Source organism: Ovis canadensis, chromosome 1, assembly GCF_042477335.2.
Source record: "Ovis canadensis isolate MfBH-ARS-UI-01 breed Bighorn chromosome 1, ARS-UI_OviCan_v2, whole genome shotgun sequence".
NCBI classification, from domain to species: domain Eukaryota; kingdom Metazoa; phylum Chordata; class Mammalia; order Artiodactyla; family Bovidae; genus Ovis; species Ovis canadensis.
In genome coordinates this window covers 235297227-235317494 of record NC_091245.1, presented here as the reverse complement: position 1 = coordinate 235317494, position 20268 = coordinate 235297227, and the positions used below count along the sequence as shown (strand labels likewise).

General features: G+C 39.6%; 1 protein-coding gene across 2 annotated transcripts in view; it reads right to left on the bottom strand.

Moving 5' to 3' along the window:
- Nucleotides 1-20268, bottom strand: part of PLCH1 (phospholipase C eta 1) — a 248790-nt gene that overhangs the window by 15972 nt on the left and 212550 nt on the right. For both annotated transcript variants that reach the window (XM_069562069.1, XM_069562058.1), the window contains 5 exons: nt 17241-17332; nt 10920-11017; nt 6144-6323; nt 5946-6053; nt 4504-4628 (listed from right to left, as the gene is read on the bottom strand). In XM_069562069.1, coding sequence (XP_069418170.1) covers nt 4504-4628; nt 5946-6053; nt 6144-6323; nt 10920-11017; nt 17241-17332 — 603 coding nt within the window. The remainder of the gene's footprint in view (nt 1-4503; nt 4629-5945; nt 6054-6143; nt 6324-10919; nt 11018-17240; nt 17333-20268) is intronic.

Here is a 20268-nt window from a genome sequence, read left to right as displayed (position 1 = left end):
TTTCCATAAAGCACAAATAGTAGAATATTAGCACTATAACTTTGTGTCTGACAGAAATCACAGGTGTGTAAGTCACATCATGGTCGTGACAGAAATCTCTGTGTCACCCATACTCATCTAATAGTTATTCAACCCCTCTCTAGATCCTGCTATTTATTGCACACATATTTGTATGTCACAACTTGTTTCTAACATTGATAAGTGAATTTCAATATAATTAGCTTTCTAATGGAGAAGGCAATAGCAACCACTCCAGTACTCTTGCCTGGAAAATCCCATGGACGGAGGAGCCTGGTAGGCTCCAGTCAATCGGGTCACTACGAGTCAGACACGACTGAGCGACTTCACTTTCACTTTTCACTTTCATGCATTGGAGAAGGAAATGGCAACCCACTCCAGTGTTCTTGCCTGGAGAATCCCAGGGATGGGGGAGCCTGGTGGGCTGCCGTCTGTGGGATTGCACAGAGTCAGACACAACTAAAGGGACTTAGCAGCAGCAGCAGCAGCTTCCTAAAGTGTCACTTTATCTGTTTATTGTATGCATTTAAAAACACTGAGAAAGTGCACAAAGGCCTCACCTGATAACATCTTTTTCTGTGGCTCAAGAAAGAGTTAAAATCTCCTGACAGAGAACCTCATGAGCCATGATAAAGAGGTTGGATTTTATTTTAACTATAAAATAAAGATACTCTTACATTTAAAAGATTACTTTAATACCACAAACTATATATTACAAAGATAAAGAGATAACTATGCAATGAAAAACATCAGGAAGAAACTCCCTTAGCCAAGTAACATTATCAGTCCTGGGATAAACTGACATAACGTGGCCCCTGATACGATGCACTGAGAAGGAAACACATTGCCCATGCAGCATTCCTGACAGATATGTGTATTCTGATTGTAACCAGGCACAACTGCACTCATCTCACACGCTAGCAAAGTCATGCTCAAAATTCTCCAAACCAGGCTTCAACAGTACGTGAATCGTGAACTTCTAGATGCTCAAGCTGGATTTAGAAAAGGCAGAGGAACCAGAGATCAAATTGCCAACATCTGTTGGATCATCAAAAATGCAAAAGAGTTCCAGAAAAACATCTACTTCTGCTTTATGGACTATGCCAAAGCCTTTGATTGTGTGGATCACAATAAACTGTGGAAAATGCTTCAAGAGATGGGACTACCAGACCACCTTACTTGCCTCCTGAGAAATCTGTATGCAGATCCAGAAGAAAAAGTTAGAACTGGGCATGGAACAATAGACTGGTTCCAAATCGGGAAAGGAGTATGTCAAGGCTGTATATTGTCACCCTGCTTATTTAACTTATATGCAAAGTACATCACGAGAAATGCTAGACTGGATGAAGCACAAGCTAGAACCAAGTTTGCCAGGAAAAATATCAATAAGCTCAGATATGCAGATGACACCACCCTTATGGCAGAAAGTGAAGAAGAACTAAAGAGGCTCTTCATGGAAGTGAAAGAGGAGAGTGAAAAAGTTGGCTTAAAATTCAACATTCAGAAAACAAAGATCATGGCATCTGGTCCCGTCACTTCATGGCAAATAGATGGGGAAACAATGGAAACAGTGACAGACTTTATTTTTTTGTGCTCCAAAATCAGTGAAGATGTTGACGGCAGCCATGAACTTCAAGGATACTTGCTCCTTGGAAGAAAAGCTATGACCAACATAGACAGCATATTAAAAAGCAGAGACATTACTTGCCAACAAAGGTCCACCTGGTCAAAGCAATGGTTTTTCCAATAGTCATGTATGGGTGTGAGAGTTGGACTGTGGCATTGGAGAAGACTCTTGAGAGTCCCTTGGACTGCAAGGAGGTCAAACCAGTCCATACTAAAGGAAATCAGTCCTGAATATTCACTGGAAGGACTGATGCTGAAGCTGAAACTGCAGTATTTTGGCCACCTGATGTGAAAGACCTGATGGACATGAGTTGGAAAAGACCCTGATGGACATGAGTTTGAATAATCTCCGGAAGTTGGTGATGGACAGGGAAGCTTGTTATGCTGTAGTCCATGGGGTCGCCAAGAGTTGGACACGACTGAGTGACTGAACTGAACTAAATCATGAACAATCAGGTAAATCCAAACTGAGGGACATTATGGACACAACTGGCTTGGACATTTAAAAATATCAATATAGGGAGGTGGGAGGGGGGTTCATGTTTGGGAACGCATGTAAGAATTAAAGATATTAAAATTAATAAATAAATAAATAAATAAATAAAAATCAATATAATGACAACAAAACTGGAAAACTGTTCCACATTTTAAAAGACCAAAGAGAAATGACAACTAAAAGCAATGTGTGATTCTCAATTGGATTCTGCATCTAAAAAGAAAAATAATAAAAGAACAATTTTGGGATAATGGGGTAAAACTGAATATGTATTATCTTAGATAAAATTATTGTACCAACAAACTCCTGGGTGTAAGATAGGGTCAATGATGTACTTTACAACACAGAAAATACAGCCAATATTTTGCAATAATTGTAAATGGAAAGTAATCTTTCAAAACTGTATTTTAACATCTTAAAAAGATGGATAAAGTTGTTCTGAAGGTCTAAAAGAAACAAAAAATAAAATAGCAGAAAAATATATTATTGTGCCAATATCTAATGACATGAGTGTAATGACTGTACTGCAGTTATATAGGATAACTTTGTTCTTTTTTAAAAATTAATTAATGAATTAATTTGGCTGTGCTGGGTATTCATTGCAGCATGCAGGATCTTTAGTTGTGGCATGTGGGATCCAGTTCCCTGACCAGGGGTTGAACCTGGACCCCTCCTATACTGAGAGCATGGAGTCTTAGCCACTTGACCACCAGGAAAGTCTCAATCTTCTTGTCTTTAAGAGAGAAATGCCTGGACTTCCCTGGAGATCCATTGGCTAATAATCCTTGCATCCAATGCAAGGTTCCATCCTTGGTCAGGGAACTAGATCCCACATGCTGCAACTAAAGATCTCAAAGGTTGTAACTGAGACCCGGAACAGCAAAATAAATATTAAAAATAAGTATATTTATTTGTATTAAATTTTAAAAAGAGAGAGAAAAATGCTGACGTATTTAGGGGTTGGGGTCATGATGTTAACTTGCTCTCAAATAATTCTCCAAAGAAAAGCAAAGGTATACGTATGAGTGTATGAGTGTGTGTGTGTGTGTGTGTGTGTATGTGACACATATAATTAAACTTTGTTATATTTGCTTTACGTCTCCCTTTCAAGTGCATAACTGTATATGTATATTTACCATATACTCATTTACACATGAAAGGAAGATAGAGCAAAAGTAACAAAATTTAGTAAGTTAACTGGTGAATTTAGATGCTGAAGATACAGTGTTCATTCTGCTATTCCTGCAGTTTTTCTAAGGACTGAAATTTTTCAAAGCAAAAAGCTTAGGGGAAATATAGGAAGTGAGTCTTCCCTTCTGCAGACAACAAAGAAAAAAGGGAAAGAAGAAGAAGTAAGGAGAAACTTTCTGATACTACCAACTTAACTATTCTTGCTGCTGAGAGAACAGAATGGAAGCGGGGAGACCAGTGAGCTGAGAACCTACTGCAGCAGAAATGCCACGAGCTGATGGTGGCTGAGACGAGGCCAGAGGCATTGCAGATGACAGGGAAGACACGGCCCCACCTGCAGCTCTACTTCCCAAGAGGCAGGACATGGAGCCATCTGCTAAAGGTGAGAAAGTGATGGGAATACACGTATGAGGAGAGAAGAGGTTGACACTGTCTGCTGCGGGAAATGTGATGGAGGGCTGATCAGGAAGAGCTGGGACGGCACTGCAGAACTCAGCAGAGATTAGAGACAGAGTTGATGGTGGGACCACTCAGAGCTATGTGGTTTTCCCATCGACATTCAAGATCCAGAAAGGATAGTTTAATAGGTGGGAGTGGCAGATAGCCTGAAGTGATGGACAACTCCTGAGAGGAAGGACACGAGCAGAGGAGGGGCTGACCGACAGACAGGAAACAGAGGCCAAGAAGGCCAAGAGCAGGTACAGCGGGGATCATGGAGTGACAGCTCTGGAAAGGGCGAAGGCTGTGGCCACAGAGGGAGACACTGTAAAACATGCAACAGAAGCGCAGCAAGGGAAGAGTGGCCTGTGACCAGGGAGCAGGTGGCCAATGTGTAGCAGACACGAGGGTCACAGCAGGTGAAAAATGCAGGGAGGGGAAGACATTCTCTTGTTCACTGTTTCTATTAATAACAAAATTGCTCCTTGCATCTCAATTTACCATTGCCTGTGTCCTTCTTGGACTGTGAATTGAATTGTAGTGCACTCATGCCTCCAAAATAGATGATGAAGTGCACTCGTGTGTACTCTGCCAGGAAGTCAGTTAATATCAGAGAAACTGAGGTCAGGGCTCATTGACAAACACACACACGCATACCTCCACAGCACCCTCAGCTGAAATGTAAACACGATAAGATAATCACATAACTAACCACTTGGTCATACATGGCTTACCTCTCCTCGGTCTCCAAACATGGAATCTGGAGGTTTGGGGAGTTGTTGTCCACTGATCACTTTCAGGATGAGCTGTTTTTTGGGGTTGGCAGGAAGTGGATCACCTGAGAAAGGGTTGAAAGTACCTAAGACAAATAGAGGTTAAAATCTAAGGTTGGTAGCATGGAAATTACACGTACATATTCACACATGCTGAAGAAGAGAATGGCAACCCACTCCAGTATTCTTGCCTGGAGAATACCCAGGGACAGAGGAACCTGGGATTTAAAGAATTAAATATACTGCATGGGTGGTTTAGCCACCCAGTCAGGTCCGACTCTTTGTAACCCCATGGACTGCAGCCTGCCAGGCTCCTCTGTCCATGGGGATTCTTCAGGCAAGAATACTGGAGTGGGTAGCCATGCCCTCCTCCAGGGGATCTTCCTGACCCAAGAATCGAACTGGGGTCTCCTGCTTTGCTGGCAGATTCCTTACCAGCTGAGCTACAGGGGAAGGCCAAACACCAGCCTACCAAGGAAGGCTACCGAATTATTAAACAGTGGTGACAAGAGTTATTTACATTCCAAGTTGATACAGCCACTATGGAAGACAGTATGGTGATTCCTTAAAAAACTAGGAATAAAATTACCATATGACCCAACAATCCCAATACTGGGCATAAACACTGAAAAAACCATAACTGAAAAAGACACATGTATCCCAGTGTTCACTGCAGTACTATTTACAACAGCCAGGACATGGAAGCAACCTAGATGCCCATGGACAGATGAGTGGGTAAAGAATATATGGTACATATATATGGTGGAATATTACTCAGCCATTAAAAAGGAACACATTTCAGTCCGTGCTAATGAGGTGGATGAACCTAGAGCCTATTATACAGAGTGAAGTAAGTCAGAAAGAGAAAAGCAAATATACTGTATATTAACACATATACATGGAATCTAGAAAGATGGTACTGATTAACCTATTTGTATGGCAGCAGTGGAGATGCAGACATAGAAAACAGTCTTATGGACAGGGTAGAGGGGGCAGGAAGGAGAGGGTGGGACGAACAGAAACAGGATCATGGAAACATATGCACTAACATATATAAAATGGGATAACCAACAGGAATTTGCTATATAACTCAGGGAACCCAAACCTAGGCTCTGTGACATCCTAGAGGGCTGGGATGAGGTGGGAGGTGTGAGGGAGGGGACATATATATACCTATGGCTGATCCATGTTGATGTATGGGTGGAAACCAACAAAATACTGCAATTACCCTTCGATTAAAAATAACTATTTTTTAAAAAGGGTTCTTTATTTACATTCCAATACTTAATTTTTCTCATTTTTAAAAATCATGTTGCAAAACACTGAGGCACTCTGCTTTCCCGAGTGCTCCTTCAGTAAATGTCTCTTGCTTTCAGAGATACGACTATGAATTTAACACACACCTTTGCACATCTGCTGGGGTTTGAGAACGTAGCCGCAATTGCCGTTTGTCTTGAATTTGGCTCGATTTAACTGCATCATTCGCCCTTCAGACTGGTAGTTCAGTGCCACTGTGCAAGTTCAAAGTTTAAGAGAATTAGGTAACATAGCAGCCTAGACTCAGACCCACGGAGAACTGCTCCTCCCAGAGGTATACACACCTAGCTGGCAACCTGCGTTCCAGTAGGGCAGAGGGTTGAAGTTACTGGAATCGATGCGGTAGGCGGAGGGATAAATCCTCGTGAGCTGCTTTTGGTTATAAACCATGAACTGCTCTGATTTCTGCTGAACCACTTGATGTGCTCTTGTTTCACTAAAGGATAACACATTTCCTGTGGTTCCTAACGCGGGTTTTAACCAAGAAAACAGAAATGTGAGAACTGCGGCAAAGAAAACACCACTCATGCAAGATCCTGAGTCCGATTACACCAATAATAAAGGGCAGAGCGAAAGAGCGAATTCAACCAGAAGAGGCTCAGCTCCCGAGCAAGAAAGATCTATAAAATCCCACTCCCAGGACTCTTTTACCATTTCAAATCAGAGCTTTGCATCTCGTTCAGGTAACTGTCTATTTTTGAATCCCATATTCTCTCAAGAGCATTCTCTTATCTCCTTACTTCATGTTGATCTGGCTAGTAGGAAGAGGGCAGAGAGGGAACATTTTCTAGGTGCCTGATTCAAACAGAATAGCTTTGCCAGAGAGCAAGACACCTATGGATAAATAAAACTCTCTACGCAACTCATTCCTGATAAAAGGGAGACAATCATGGAAGGCATCATTTAGAAAGCACAGGTGTGAAACACATTCAGTGACTGCATTTGAGGCTTAAGAAAATACAGGGGAAGAGTAATTCCAAAACAGGAAGATTGGGTTTTAAAGTTGATTTGAAAAGAATCTTGAAGCCAGTCAAAACCTGTTTGGGAGAAAGGAATAATAATGGAAAAAGAATTCAAAAGAATATTATAAAGAATATCCACCTAGCCAAGTTTATAAATAATGGGAAAAAATGGGAGGTTAAAAAAAAAAAAACAGGAAGCCGATATTAAAGTTTCTGCTTGGAGCATCATCAGAAAGGGATAATCTAGGGCCAACGATGCTACAAGTTAGGGGGTCACGATGGAGAAAACCTCCAAATATTTAATATCCTACCCCTTTCTCCCAATTCTGTCTTTTTGTGCCACACATCTAGAATGCCCCACCACTCCTACTTCTTCAGTAAATATCCATACCTCATCCCTAAAATGACCACCCAATCTCATCTGGACCTGTTGGAAGAGATCAGTCTAAACTTCCCCAGAGTCTCATTTTCATTCCAGTGTGTACTCTGAACCCAGACTAAAGGACATGGCCCATGAACCAGAGCTGAATTACTGTTTTACTGGACCTGAACTGTATCCAGACTGTACAAATTAATTTGTGCACAGTCTCCCAGGGCCCCTGTGGTCCTCAGGGTTGTACAGTCTGAGATATTAAATACTGGACAAATTGACTAGCAACTACATTCTAGAGTTGGAACTTGAAACAGTCATAAATACAAGTGAGAGGCAAAGAAATTAGAGAATTACAGTGTTTAATTTGATGATTTCCTGCATACAGACTCCTTATCATATATATCTTATTGACATAACTTTTTAGCAAGGTTACATATCTCAAGCATACTAAAAATGATCATACTTGTAGGTGTTGATGAGGAATACTTTGAACATAATAAAAGAAAATATAGTCTTTGTGATAAACCACCTTCAGATGTAACAGCACTAAAATTAGTACACTCTTTCCTCTCTCTACATAAATTAGGCACACCACATCATCAGTAAGATGACCTTGCTAATTAGGCACATGTCAATTAGTATATTAATAGAGCTGAGTTGTTTTGCATTAGGATAAACCATGCATTCATTATCTATTACTTATTTTGTGGTATACACAAAATACACACACACACACACACACACAAGACAAAAATAGGTGATGTTCAAGAACTAAACAATCCTCAATATTATTTTCCATTACGCTAATGGGATTATGATTTCCTGAGGCATGCAGTAGAAATTATATTTCTATGAACCAAATATACCTCTAACTCCATTAAAATACTCCCCAAGTTTATTTTCTAGCTGTAGGTAGTTATTGGCTTCCCTTGTAGCTCAGTCAGTAAAAAATCCGCCTGCAATGCAGGAGACCTGGGTTTGATTCCTGGGTTGGGAAGATTCCCTGGAGAAGGGAATGGCAACCCACTCCAGTATTCTTGCCTGGAGAATCCCATGGACAGAAGAGCCTAGTGGGCTACAGTCCACGGGGTCACAAAGAGTCAGACATGACTGAGCAACTACATCACCACTACCCGGCCGTTATTATAAGAATATGATATTCAGGTATCACCTCATACTGGTCAGAATGGTCATCATCAAAAAGTCTACAAATAATAAATGCTGGAGACAGTGTGGAGAAAATGGAACCTTCTACACTATTGCTGGGAATGCAAACTGTAGCAGCCACTACATTAAAAAGTGTGGAGTTTCCTTAAAAAACTAAACAGAGAACTACCATATGATCCAGCAATCCCACTACTAGGCATATATTCAGATAACACAAAAACTCTAATTCAAAAAGACACATGCATCTTGATGTTCATAGCAGCACTATTTACAATAGCTAAGGCATGGGAGCAACTTAAATGTCCATCCACAGATAAATGGATAAAGAAGATATGGTGTGTGTGTGTGTGTGTTTGTGTATACATACATACATCCATACACACACACACACCAGAGAACTCAGCCATAATAAAGAATAAAATAATGCCATTTGCAGCAATATGGATGAACCTAAAGATTATCATACTAAGTAAAGTAAGTGAGACAAAGACAGACAAATACTACATGATATGATTTGCATGTGAGATCTGAAGTATGACACAAATGAACCCATTTACACAATAGAAATAGACTCACAAACACAGAAAACAAAACTACGGTTACAAAAGAGGAAAGAGGAGGGATACATTAGGAGTTTGGGATTAATACATACAACTACTAATGGAAACAGTGACAGAATTTACTTTCTTGGGCTCCAAAATCACTGCAGATGGTGACTGCAACTATGAAATTAAAAGACGCTTGTTCCTTGGAAGAAAGTGAAAGTGTTAGTCACTCAGTCAAGTCCAATTCTTTATGACTCTCATAGACTGTAGCCCACTAGTCTCCTCTGTCCATGGAATTTTCCAGGCAAGAATACTGGAGTGGGTTGCTATGCCCTCCTCCAGGGGATCTTCCCAACCCAGGGATTAAACCCAGGTTTCCTGCATTGCAGGCAGATTCCTTACTGTCTGAGCCACTAGGGAAGTATCTTGGAAGAAAAGCTATGACAAGCCTACACAGCATATTAAAAAGTGGAAACATTACTTTGCCAACAAAGATCCATATAGTCAAAGCTATGGTTTTTCCAGTAGTCATGTATGGATGTGAGAGCTGGACCATAAAGAAGGCTGAATACCAAAGAATTGATGCTTTTGAACTGTGGTGTGGGAGAAGACTCTTGAGAGTCCCTTAGACTGCAAGATCAAACCAGTCAATCCTAAAAGAAATCAGTTGTAAATATTCATTGAAAAGACTGATGCTGAAGGTTCAGTACTTTGGCCACCTGATGCAAGAGCTGACTCATTAGAAAAGACCCTGATGCTGGGAAACATTGAAGGCAGGAGGAGAAGGGGATGACAGAGGACGAGATGGTTGGATGGCATCACCAACTCGATGGACATGAGTTTGAGCAAGTTCCAGGGGATGGTGAAGGACAGGGAAGCCTGGTGTGCTACAGTCCATGGAGTCACAGAGTCAGACATGACTAAGAAACTGAACAAAAACAAGAACAAAATACATAAAATAAACAACAAGGCCCTCCTGTGTGGCACAAGGGACTAAATTCAACATCTTATAATAACTTGTAATGAAAAAAAATCTGGAAAAAAAGAAGGTTCACTTTCTCAGAAGTCTACAGGTTCTCATCACACACGAAGTTCAATTTTTCTTAATAATTGTCATCATCTGAAGAAGGATTCAACACCAAAGGGAAGTAAATCTTCAGATAAAAAAATATACACTTGTAGAATAGGGGAAGAAAAAACAAAGATCTGAGGAAAAATCCTGGAGGTTGTGAAGACACAAGACTCAGAACAATGTTGTTTCAGCGCCGCTGAGGCATGAGAATGGGAGACTCTGATGTAATTTTCACTTCCAGTGAAACTACAATTATACTGAAAACCCACATGATCATAGTGTATCTTCATAAGCACTCAATAACTAGACAAAACACAAGTGAGAAGCGAAGAGGCTAAGGAGAAAGTGCAGCCAGCAGGAAGTCAGGGTAAGAAGAGTTGCGACTAGGATTTCTCAGCTCCACATATGGCAATTGATGGGTAAAAAACTGTGAAAGAGCCAATGCTTTTGAAATTTCTGCCCTTTTTGTTAAAATTGCAATCTGTGGGTTAAATTATTTTCATCAAGGTCAAAACTCTCAATGAGAAAATATGGGGCGTTTCAGGATGTTATTTTTGCCAATTAATTTCCTCTTTCTTCTAGTCATTCACACTTGGAATGGCCATCTGTGATCTGACCATCAAACTAGGTCAAGTGTCCATAGTTTAAACACAGGGAAGACCTTGCTCTGATCCATCTGCCTTTTTAATAATAAAGTCCTCCTCTGCCCTGCAGGAAATGTCTCTGACCTCTAGCCAGTTAGGCAAACAAAGTGATCAATAGAGCGCTCCCTGTGAGCTAAGTATTGTTCCAGCAATCAGTTTCCTGATGCTCAGGCTCAAGTTGGATTCTACGCAGTTCCAGAAATGTGTGCTGATGATTCGATTAACAAAAGTTTAATTAACAATTGACAAAGAAAGGTCAGGAGTGTTTATCCAGAAGTGAAAACACTCAGGCCTTACCATCATCCACAATGTCCTGGGCTGCCACAGAGTTTGTGTACACAACCAAATCAGAGAGCTCTCGACACAGCTTCATGGTTTTCCTTCGGCGGCCCAACCTGTAAAACACACCCAGGACTCATGATGTTTTAGAGCTAGAAGAAGTTTGGGCTTTTGGTTACTCCACCTTCCCTACCTGCTCTGATGGAGCCAGGATTAGAACCTAAATGTGATTTTTAGTTCAGTACTGTCTCCACCACAACACTCTACTTATGTGGCTTTATTCACTGTTCAGCCAGATTTTATCCACAGTCTCTTCTCCTGAATTTATGAGTTCTGTTGTGAAGGGCTAGATTCCTACCATTACCCAACTGTGGAGTAATACCAGAGTTTACCAGGGAATCACCCTACTTTGGCAGAAGGAGAACCTGGCTAGACTAAACAGCATATTATACATCTAAGAGTCCCTTGGACTGCAAGGAGATCAAACCAGTCAATCCTAAGGAAAGGAACCCTGAATACGCATTGGAAGGACTGATGCTGAAGCTGAAGCCCCAATACTTTGGCCACCTGCTGCAAAAAGCTGACTCATTGGAAAAGACCATGATGCTGGGAAAGATTGACGGCAGGAGGAGAAGCGGGCAACAGAGGATGAAATGGTTGGATGGCATCACCAACTCAATGGACATGAGTTTGAGCAAACTCCAGGAGATAGTGAAGGACAGGAAAGCCTGGTGTATGGTAATCCATGGGGTCACAAATAGTCAGACACGAATTAGTGACTGAACAATAATACATCTAACAAGAAACACACCAAACTTTCCATAGTCATTATCTTCTAGAGGTATATTTATAGTGTTTTGATTTTCTTCTTTATACCTTTTCTATTAATATATTCAACTTTTTTAAGATAAACATCACTTATTCTTTCTATATATCTATACAGTATAGATCCTATAAACCACTCCTAGCATTTCTTTTCCTCCACAACTTTACAGATTCTACCACTTGCTCTTTGCCTCAGTAAAATTATCCACAGAATACCACATTCCCTTTACAGAAGCACTTTTCTCCTCCCGGAAAACATATAATCATTAAAAACTTCAGTCCTCACCAAATATACACAAATGGCCAATAAGAAGATGCAAACCAAACTAAAATGAGATACCACTTCATGTCTACTAGGTTGGCTATAACCAAAAGGGCGGGTAATAATGTGTGTTGGCAAGGATGAGGAGAAATTGGAACGTTCACACACTACTGGAGAATTTTAAATGGCTCAATTGCTTTGCCAATATAGTTTGGCAGTCCAAAAACATGAAACAGTTACCATGTGACTCAGCAATTCCACTTTTAACTAATACCCAAGAGAAATTAAAACCTATATTTACAGAAAAACTTAGAAATGAATGTTCATAGTAGTATTATCTATAATAACTAGAACGTAAAAACAACCTAAATATCCTTCAGCTAGTGAACAAATAAAGTGCAATATATTCGTACAATGGAATATTATTCAACAATAAAAATGATGACGTACTGATGCATTCTACAACATGGATTAATCTTGGAAATATTATACTAAGTAAAAGAAATCAGACAAAAATGGGCCAAATATGGTAGAATTCCATTTATAGGTAATGTCCAGAAAAGGCAAATTTATAGAGACAAAAAGCAGATTAGTCGGGGGACTTTGCTGGTGGTCCAGTGGTAAGACTCTACACTCCCAACACAGGAGGCGCAAGGTTGATCCCTGGTCTCGGAACTAAGATCCCCAGATGCCACAGGGTGCAGCCCCAAATAAGTAGATTAGTTGGTATCAGGGGCTGGGGGAGAGGGGGATGGGAAATCTCTGCTAATGGTAGAGTTTCTTTTTGGTGTGGTGAAAATGTTCTGGAATTAGATAGTGATGATATAGATTTATTCACTCTTTATATTTACTGAGCACCTAATGGAGATAAAATAGTAAACAAATCAGACAAAAATTCTTATCATAATGATATTTATAAACATTCAACAAAAGAATTAAGGTCAAAATGTGTCAGTAACTCATTTGAGAAAGAAGACATGAATACAAACAGGAATAAAAATCAATGGGAAGAAAGAGTCCATGTTCCTCCTTTACCATGTGATTAGGAAATTCTGTAGCCATAGGTGAAAAATCTGGTTTTGTGAAAGCAAATGATTATAAATGAATGTGAGGGAAGCCATGCCTAGAAATGACAAGTAAAGCCCCCAAGACACTCCATATTACAGAGAATTTCTACATACAGTTTGCTTTTTTTAATCCTTATCTAAAAATTGAGTTATTGAAGTCCCAAAAGGCTACAATCATAGCTGCTTGGGCCTTGGTAGCTATTACGGGCAAATTTCTAATTGATTTAAGTGAAGCATGGAACATGACTTTATGTGGCTGGCTATTGGGCTTCCCAGGCGGCACTAGCAGTAAAGAACCCACCTGCCAAAATAGGAGACATAAGAGATGCAGGTTTGATCCCTATATTGGAAGATGATTTGGAGTTGAGCCTTTGTCAAACTTATATTTGAGAACATTCACAGCAGAGGTCTCCTGGAAAGTGACTCTATTCTCTATATATCCTTTGGTGTAACTATTTATACGTATTGGATTTTCTGTACCCTAAGGATAAGAACCATACACATCTTTGCCCTTACTAATTAGCTACTATCTTATATATGGACATATTGTTGAAGTAAGGCTCAAATACAAAACTGAATTCAACACTGATTCTTTCCTACAGGACCTCTATGCCTCCAATTTTGTTTGTCTTTCAATCAAGCCACAGGTGTGTATGTGGATGTGCACATGTTTGTATATCTGTCTATCTATCTATGAAGCATATAATTTATATTCCTTTGTGAGACTTACTGTATATATAATCTTCCAGAAAATCCTATATCAAATCATGTATAACAATTTGGGTTCTAAAATTATGATCATTTTACTCATCCCAAATTCTACTGGTAATTAAATAGCAGGCCTCCCTGGTGGTCGGTGGTAAAGAATCTGCCTGCCAATGCAGGAGACATGGGTTTGATCCCAGGGTCAGAAGACCCCCTGGAGGAGGAAATGGCAGCTCACCCCATTATTCTTGCCTGGTGCACCCCATGGACAGAGGAGCCCAGTGGGCTTCAGTCCATGGGGTCACAAGAGTCAGATATGACTTAGTGACTCAACAACAAATAATAAAGCAGCAGCTGATATTTTTGAGCACTTAGTTAATTGGGGCAGGGCTCATCAGGCTAAACAGTTAAAGTCCTTTAATCCTTAAAGTGACCCTATGAAATAGATACAAATGAGGAGCCTACATAGCCCCATGTAAAAGTTGGAGGAACAAGAGTTTGAAGTCTGGCTGATTTCAGATTCCTGGCTCTTCTCATGTGCTTATCATCTGTCTTCTACTTCAATCTCCTGTAAAGCTCCTCTGTGCTAGTTCATGTGGCCCTTTTCCTCTGGAAATACCTTTTACCTGACAGATGTTACAGTTCAGATCATTTCAGTTGCTCAGTCGTGTCCAACTCTTTGTGACCCATGGACTGCAGCAAGCCAGGCATCCTTGTCCATCATCAACTGCCGAAGTTTACTCAAACACATGCCCATTGAGTCAGTGATGCCATCCAACAATCTCATCCTCTGTCATCCCCTTCTCCTCCCACCTTCAACCTTTCCCAGCATCAGGGTCTTTTCAAATAAGTCAGTTCTTCGCATCAGGTGGCCAAAGTATGGGAGTTTCAGCTTCAAGATCAATCCTTCCGATGAATATTCAGGACTGATTTCCCTTTGGATGGATTGGATGGATCTCTTTGCTGTCCAAGGGACTCTCAAGAGTCTTCTCCAACACCACAGTTCAAAAGCATCAATTCTTTGGTGCTCAGCTTTCTTTATAGTCCAACTCTCACATCCATACATGACCACTGGAAAAACCATAGCTTTGACTAGATGGACCTTTGTTGGCAAAATAACATCTCTGCTTTTTAATATATTGTCTAGGTTAGTCATAACTTTTCTTCCAAGGAGGAAGTGTCTTTTAATTTCATGGCTGCAGTCACCATCTACACTGATTTTGGAGTCCAAAAAATTAAGTCTGCCACAGTTTCCACTGTTTCCCCTTCTATTTGCCATGAAGTGATAGGACCAGATGCCATGATCTTCGTTTTCTGAATGTTGAGCTTTAAGCCAACTTTTTCACTCTCCTCTTTCACTTTCATCAAGAGGCTCTTTAGTTCCTCTTCACTTTCTGCCAGAAGGGTGATGTCATCTGCATATCTGAGGTTATTGATATTTCTCCCGGCAATCTTGATTCCAGCTTGTTCTTCATCCAGCCTAGCCTTTCTCATGATGTACTCTGCATAGAAGTTAAATAAGCAGGATGACAATATACAGCCTTGATGTATTCCTTTTCCTATTTGGAACCAGTCTGTTGTTCCATGTCCAGTTCTAACTGTTGCTTCCTGACTTGCATACAGATTTCTTAAGAGGCAGGTCAGGTGGTCTGGTATTCCTATCTCTTTCAGAATTTTCCACAGTTTATTGTGATCCACACAGTCAAAGTCTTTGGCCTAGTTGATAAAGCAGAAATAGATGGTTTTCTGGAACTCTTGCTTTTTCGATGATCCGGAGGATATTTGATCTCTGGTTCCTCTGCCTTTGCTAAATTCAGCTTCAACATCTGGAAGTTTACAGTTCACATAATGTTTAAACCTGGCTTGGAGAATTTTGAGCACTACTCTGCTAGCGTGTGAGATGAGTGCAATTGTGCGGTAGTTTGAGCATTCTTTGGCATTGCCTTTCTTTGGAATTGGAATGAAATCCAGTCCTGTGGCCACTGCTGAGTTTTCCAAATTTGCTGGCATATTGAGTGCAATACTTTCACAGCATCATCTTTCAGGATTTGAAACAGCTCAACTGGAATTCCATCACCTCCACTAGCTTTGTTTGTAGTGATGCTTCCTAAGGCCCACTTGACTTCACATTCTAGGATGTCTGGCTCTAGGTGAGCGATCATGCCATCGTGAGTTATCTGGGTCATTAAGATCTTTTTTTGTACAATTCTTCTGTGCATTCTTGCCACCTCTTCTTAAATCTTCTTCTGTTAGGTTCATACCATTTCTGTCCTTTATTGAACTCATCTTTGCATGAAATGTTCCCTTGGTATCTAATTTTCTTGAAGAGATCTCTAGTCTTTCCCATTCTATTATTTTCCTCTATTCCTTTGCACTGATCACTAGAAAGGCTATTATCTCTCCTTGCTATTCTTTGGAACTCTGCATTCAAATGGATATATCTTTCCTTTTCTTCGCTTTTTGCATCTCTTCTTTTCACAGCTATTTGTAAGGCCTCCTCAGACAGTCATTTTGCTTTTTTGCATTTCTTTTTCTTGGGGATGGTCTTGCTCCCTTTCTCCTGTACAATGCCATGAACCTCTGTCCATAATTCATCCTGCACTCTACCAGATCTAGTTCCTTAAATCTATTTCTCACTTCCACTGTATAATCGTTAGGGATTTGATTTAGGTCATACCTGCATGGTCTAGTATTTGTCCCTACTTTCTTCAATTTAAGTCTGAATTTGGCAATAAGGAGATCATGATCGGAGCCACAGTCAGCTCCCAGTCTTGGTTTTGCTGACTGTATAGAGCTTCTCCATTTTTGGCTGCAAAGAATATAGTCAATCTGATTTCAGTGTTGACCATCTGGTGATGTCCATGTGTAGAGTCTTCTCTTGTGTTGTTGGAAGAGGGTGTTTGCTATGACGAATGCGTTCTCTTGGCAAAACTCAGTTAGCCTTTGACCTGCTTCATTCTGTACTCCAAGGCCAAATTTGCCTGTTACTCCAGGTGTTTCTTGACTTCCTCCTTTTGCATTCCAGTCCCCTATAATGAAAAGGACATCTTTTTTCTTATTTTGGTGTTAGAAGGTCTTGTAGGTCTTCATAGAACCGTTCAACTTCAGCTTCTTCAGCATTACTGGTCAGGGCATAGACTTGGATTACTGTGATATTGAATGGTTTGCTTTGGAAATGAACAGAGATCATTCTGTCATTTTTGAGATTGCATCCAAGTACTGCATTTTGGACTTTTTGCTACTCCATTTCTTCTAAGGGATTCTTGCCTGTTACAGCCAGCATTTATTAAGAGCCCACTGTACACCAGGCTGTAAAAGTCCCCTACATATATTATCATCTCATATCCTGTCACATGTCCCACTGCACTGAGCCCTTTACCCTGTGATCTGATTTTCTCGATACATACAACTAACCAGCCAAGCTGATGGGGATAGAGAGGTCCTAGGAGCCTGAGTAAGAAACATGGGGAGTTTTCTTACCGGTACAGCTGGCCAGTTTCCTTGCCAGGATTCTGCTGTGCATCCTCCTCATCATCAGTACTATAAGATTTAGACCGTGATTTTGTGGTTTTCTGCCAGAAAAATCAGAGCAAACTTAACACAAACTCATTGCATCAGGTACCTCTACAATATACAGAAAATGAAATGAACTTTAAAATACACACAGACACACAAGGACAGTAACCTGGAGGAAAATAACTGACCAAACATTGCAGCTTGCCTTAGCAACAAGCATTTGCTGTTTAGTCACTAAGCCATGTCTGACTCATTTGGGACGCTATAGATTGTAGCCTGCCAGGTTCTTCTGTCCATGGGATTTCCCAGGCAAGAAAGCTGGAGTGGTGGCCATTTCCTACCCCAGTGGATCTTCCCAATCTAGAGATAAAATCCACATTTCCTGTGGCTCCTGCGTTGGCAGGCAGTTTCTTTACCACTGACCCACTTGGGAAGCCTAATAACAAGAGTGTCTTTGGCCAAAATTATCTTAAAATAATCAAGGCAAAACTGATGGTTTCATGCTGTAAAACTGACTTCTAAGGCACATAAAATATAGATCTTAGACTATTAGTCACACATTAAAGGTTTCTATGAAGGGTAGGGTCAAGTTGTAATATTTATTTAAATGATTATAAGGGATAAAGTGTCCTCACATAGAAAGCTCACTGTTCCTTTTGAATTACTTATAAAAGGCAGATTTCATTAAAAAAAAAAAGAAAGACAAGCAGTAATTTTTCAAATGAATAACTGCCATTCCTGCTTTTGTTCAGTATGGACTCAAAAACTCATCTAAGTCAAACTGTTCTTTCGAGATTTTGACCCATTTTAATTTCTAGAGCAGAATGAAGATTATTACCTATGGTATTCAGGCTGAAAGACTGTAGGACTAACCTGATGTCTTTGGACAGATTAGCTGTTAGACCCAAAACCTTAGCAATGATGCAGTTTCATCCCCACAACATTGGAAATAAATCCAATATTTGTCAACACATATCTCAACAACATAAATAATGGGGAGGGACCCTAGTAACTGTAGAAAACAATGTCACCAAATCTCAGCTTCTACAAACAAAGGTAAAACTTTTTCAGACAAGTACCTTGGATATCTGGGGAACATGTCTTAGAAGAGGAAAGGGACTCCATCCTCACATTACCATGGGACCAAATTGCCTTCCAGATTTTCTCATTCATAATCAACACAAAAGCAAGCTACACTATTGGCATAAATGCACTCTACTGCACTGACAGCAAGGGGCCAATTTAGTCTGGAACCTTCTCAGGTCTTGGTTATGCCTTGAGGACCACAGTGTACCTGGAGTGGGAACCCAAGCATCTGATGAGCTCATGTTTCATACTGGCCTCTCATCATGCTGATAAATCAGTTAATCTCTCAAGTTCCCTATTGTACTTTTCTAAAGGGCAGAAAAAAAACATCTATCTTAAAGGATTATTATTTTTGTGGTGATTAAATAAGATGGCATGGAAAGTTGTATAAACTTTGTATAAACTTCCAGTTTAAAATACTATTAACTTTAAAAAAAATAATGTATAAAGTCTTGAGGACATTCATTCTTATGACTTAAGACATAATAAAGTCTGATTGTGTAGTAGCTGAAGCACTCCCTAAAAGCTTTACTTTGGAAAATAATTTTAATTTAAACGAGTAGTTTTAATCAAGAAATGAAATATTTTTCAATTCCATACACAGTTAGTAATTTGAAGAGTTACAAAAATAATAAATCTATTTCTCAGGTTCATTTTAAAATATAAAATGCAAAAAGCAGAAATAAGTAATAATGATCAATGACAGGTATTTGGAGAAACGATGATATATTTTCTCTATATAAAGTTTCGACACATCATCATTAGCATACCATATAATCAGTTTTCATCTTACTTTTTTAAGGTTTTACATGTTGAACTTTTTAGAGAGATCATCTTTCAATGGCTCATAATTGTCCACTGTGTGAACGAATCATAGTTTACTTAAGCAGTCTATATGGGAGAACATTTTTATTGTTTTCAGTGTATTATTATGACTATTTTGTCCAAACTTTTAATAAATTATCTTATTGATGGACAGGAAATTCTAGATACAACATTCTTTAAAGTACAAGAAATGGCCTTGGGAAACCTCATGCATAAAATTCATCACTTAATAACTGCTTTACATTTTATTGACATATCACATACACTTAGAAAAGTACGAGAACTGTAAGTGTACAGCATGATAACTTTCCACACGTGAAACCACCCAAATGAGGCAATGGAATATTATCTGCCCCCAAATCTTCAGATTCTCCCACTTGGTCATCACCTTCTCCCCAGAAGTAACTACTATCCTGACTTTAACCCCATAGATTTTTTTTTTTTTTGCCTATTTTTGAGGTTCATATAAATGGACTCAAACTATACGCACTCTTCTGGATCTGGCTTCTTTCGCTCAATGTCATGTTTACAAAGATCACACTATTGCATGTAGTTGTAGTTTTGTCATTCCCATTTTCTTACACAAGTACACCATCATTTTTATTCACTCTATCGTTGATAGACATTTGAACTGTTTCCTATTTGTACTATTACAAATAAGGCCCCTATAAATAGCACTGCTTCAGTCTCATGACACACACCTAACAATAGAGCTGATAAGCCACTCACGGTTCATAGAATGGTTGAGTAGATACTGTGAGGGTGTTATTGTGGAGGATGTATGCAGAATCTCAACATCATTCTAATTTACGTTCCCAGGACTGATCAGGGTTTTTCCATATCAGTCACTTGGATATCTTCTATTGTGAAGCACAGTTGAGTCTTTTGCTCATTTTTTTTTAAAAAATTAGAGTGCTTTCTATTGATTTGTAGAGATTTTTTAATAAATTCAGGATATAAGTCCTTTGTGTGATATGTGCAGTGAAAATATTATTTCCCAGTATGCTATTTGCTTTCATACTTCTGATGAACAGAAGTTCTTAAATTTTAAAGTAGTTTCACTATCAATCTTTTCCTTTTC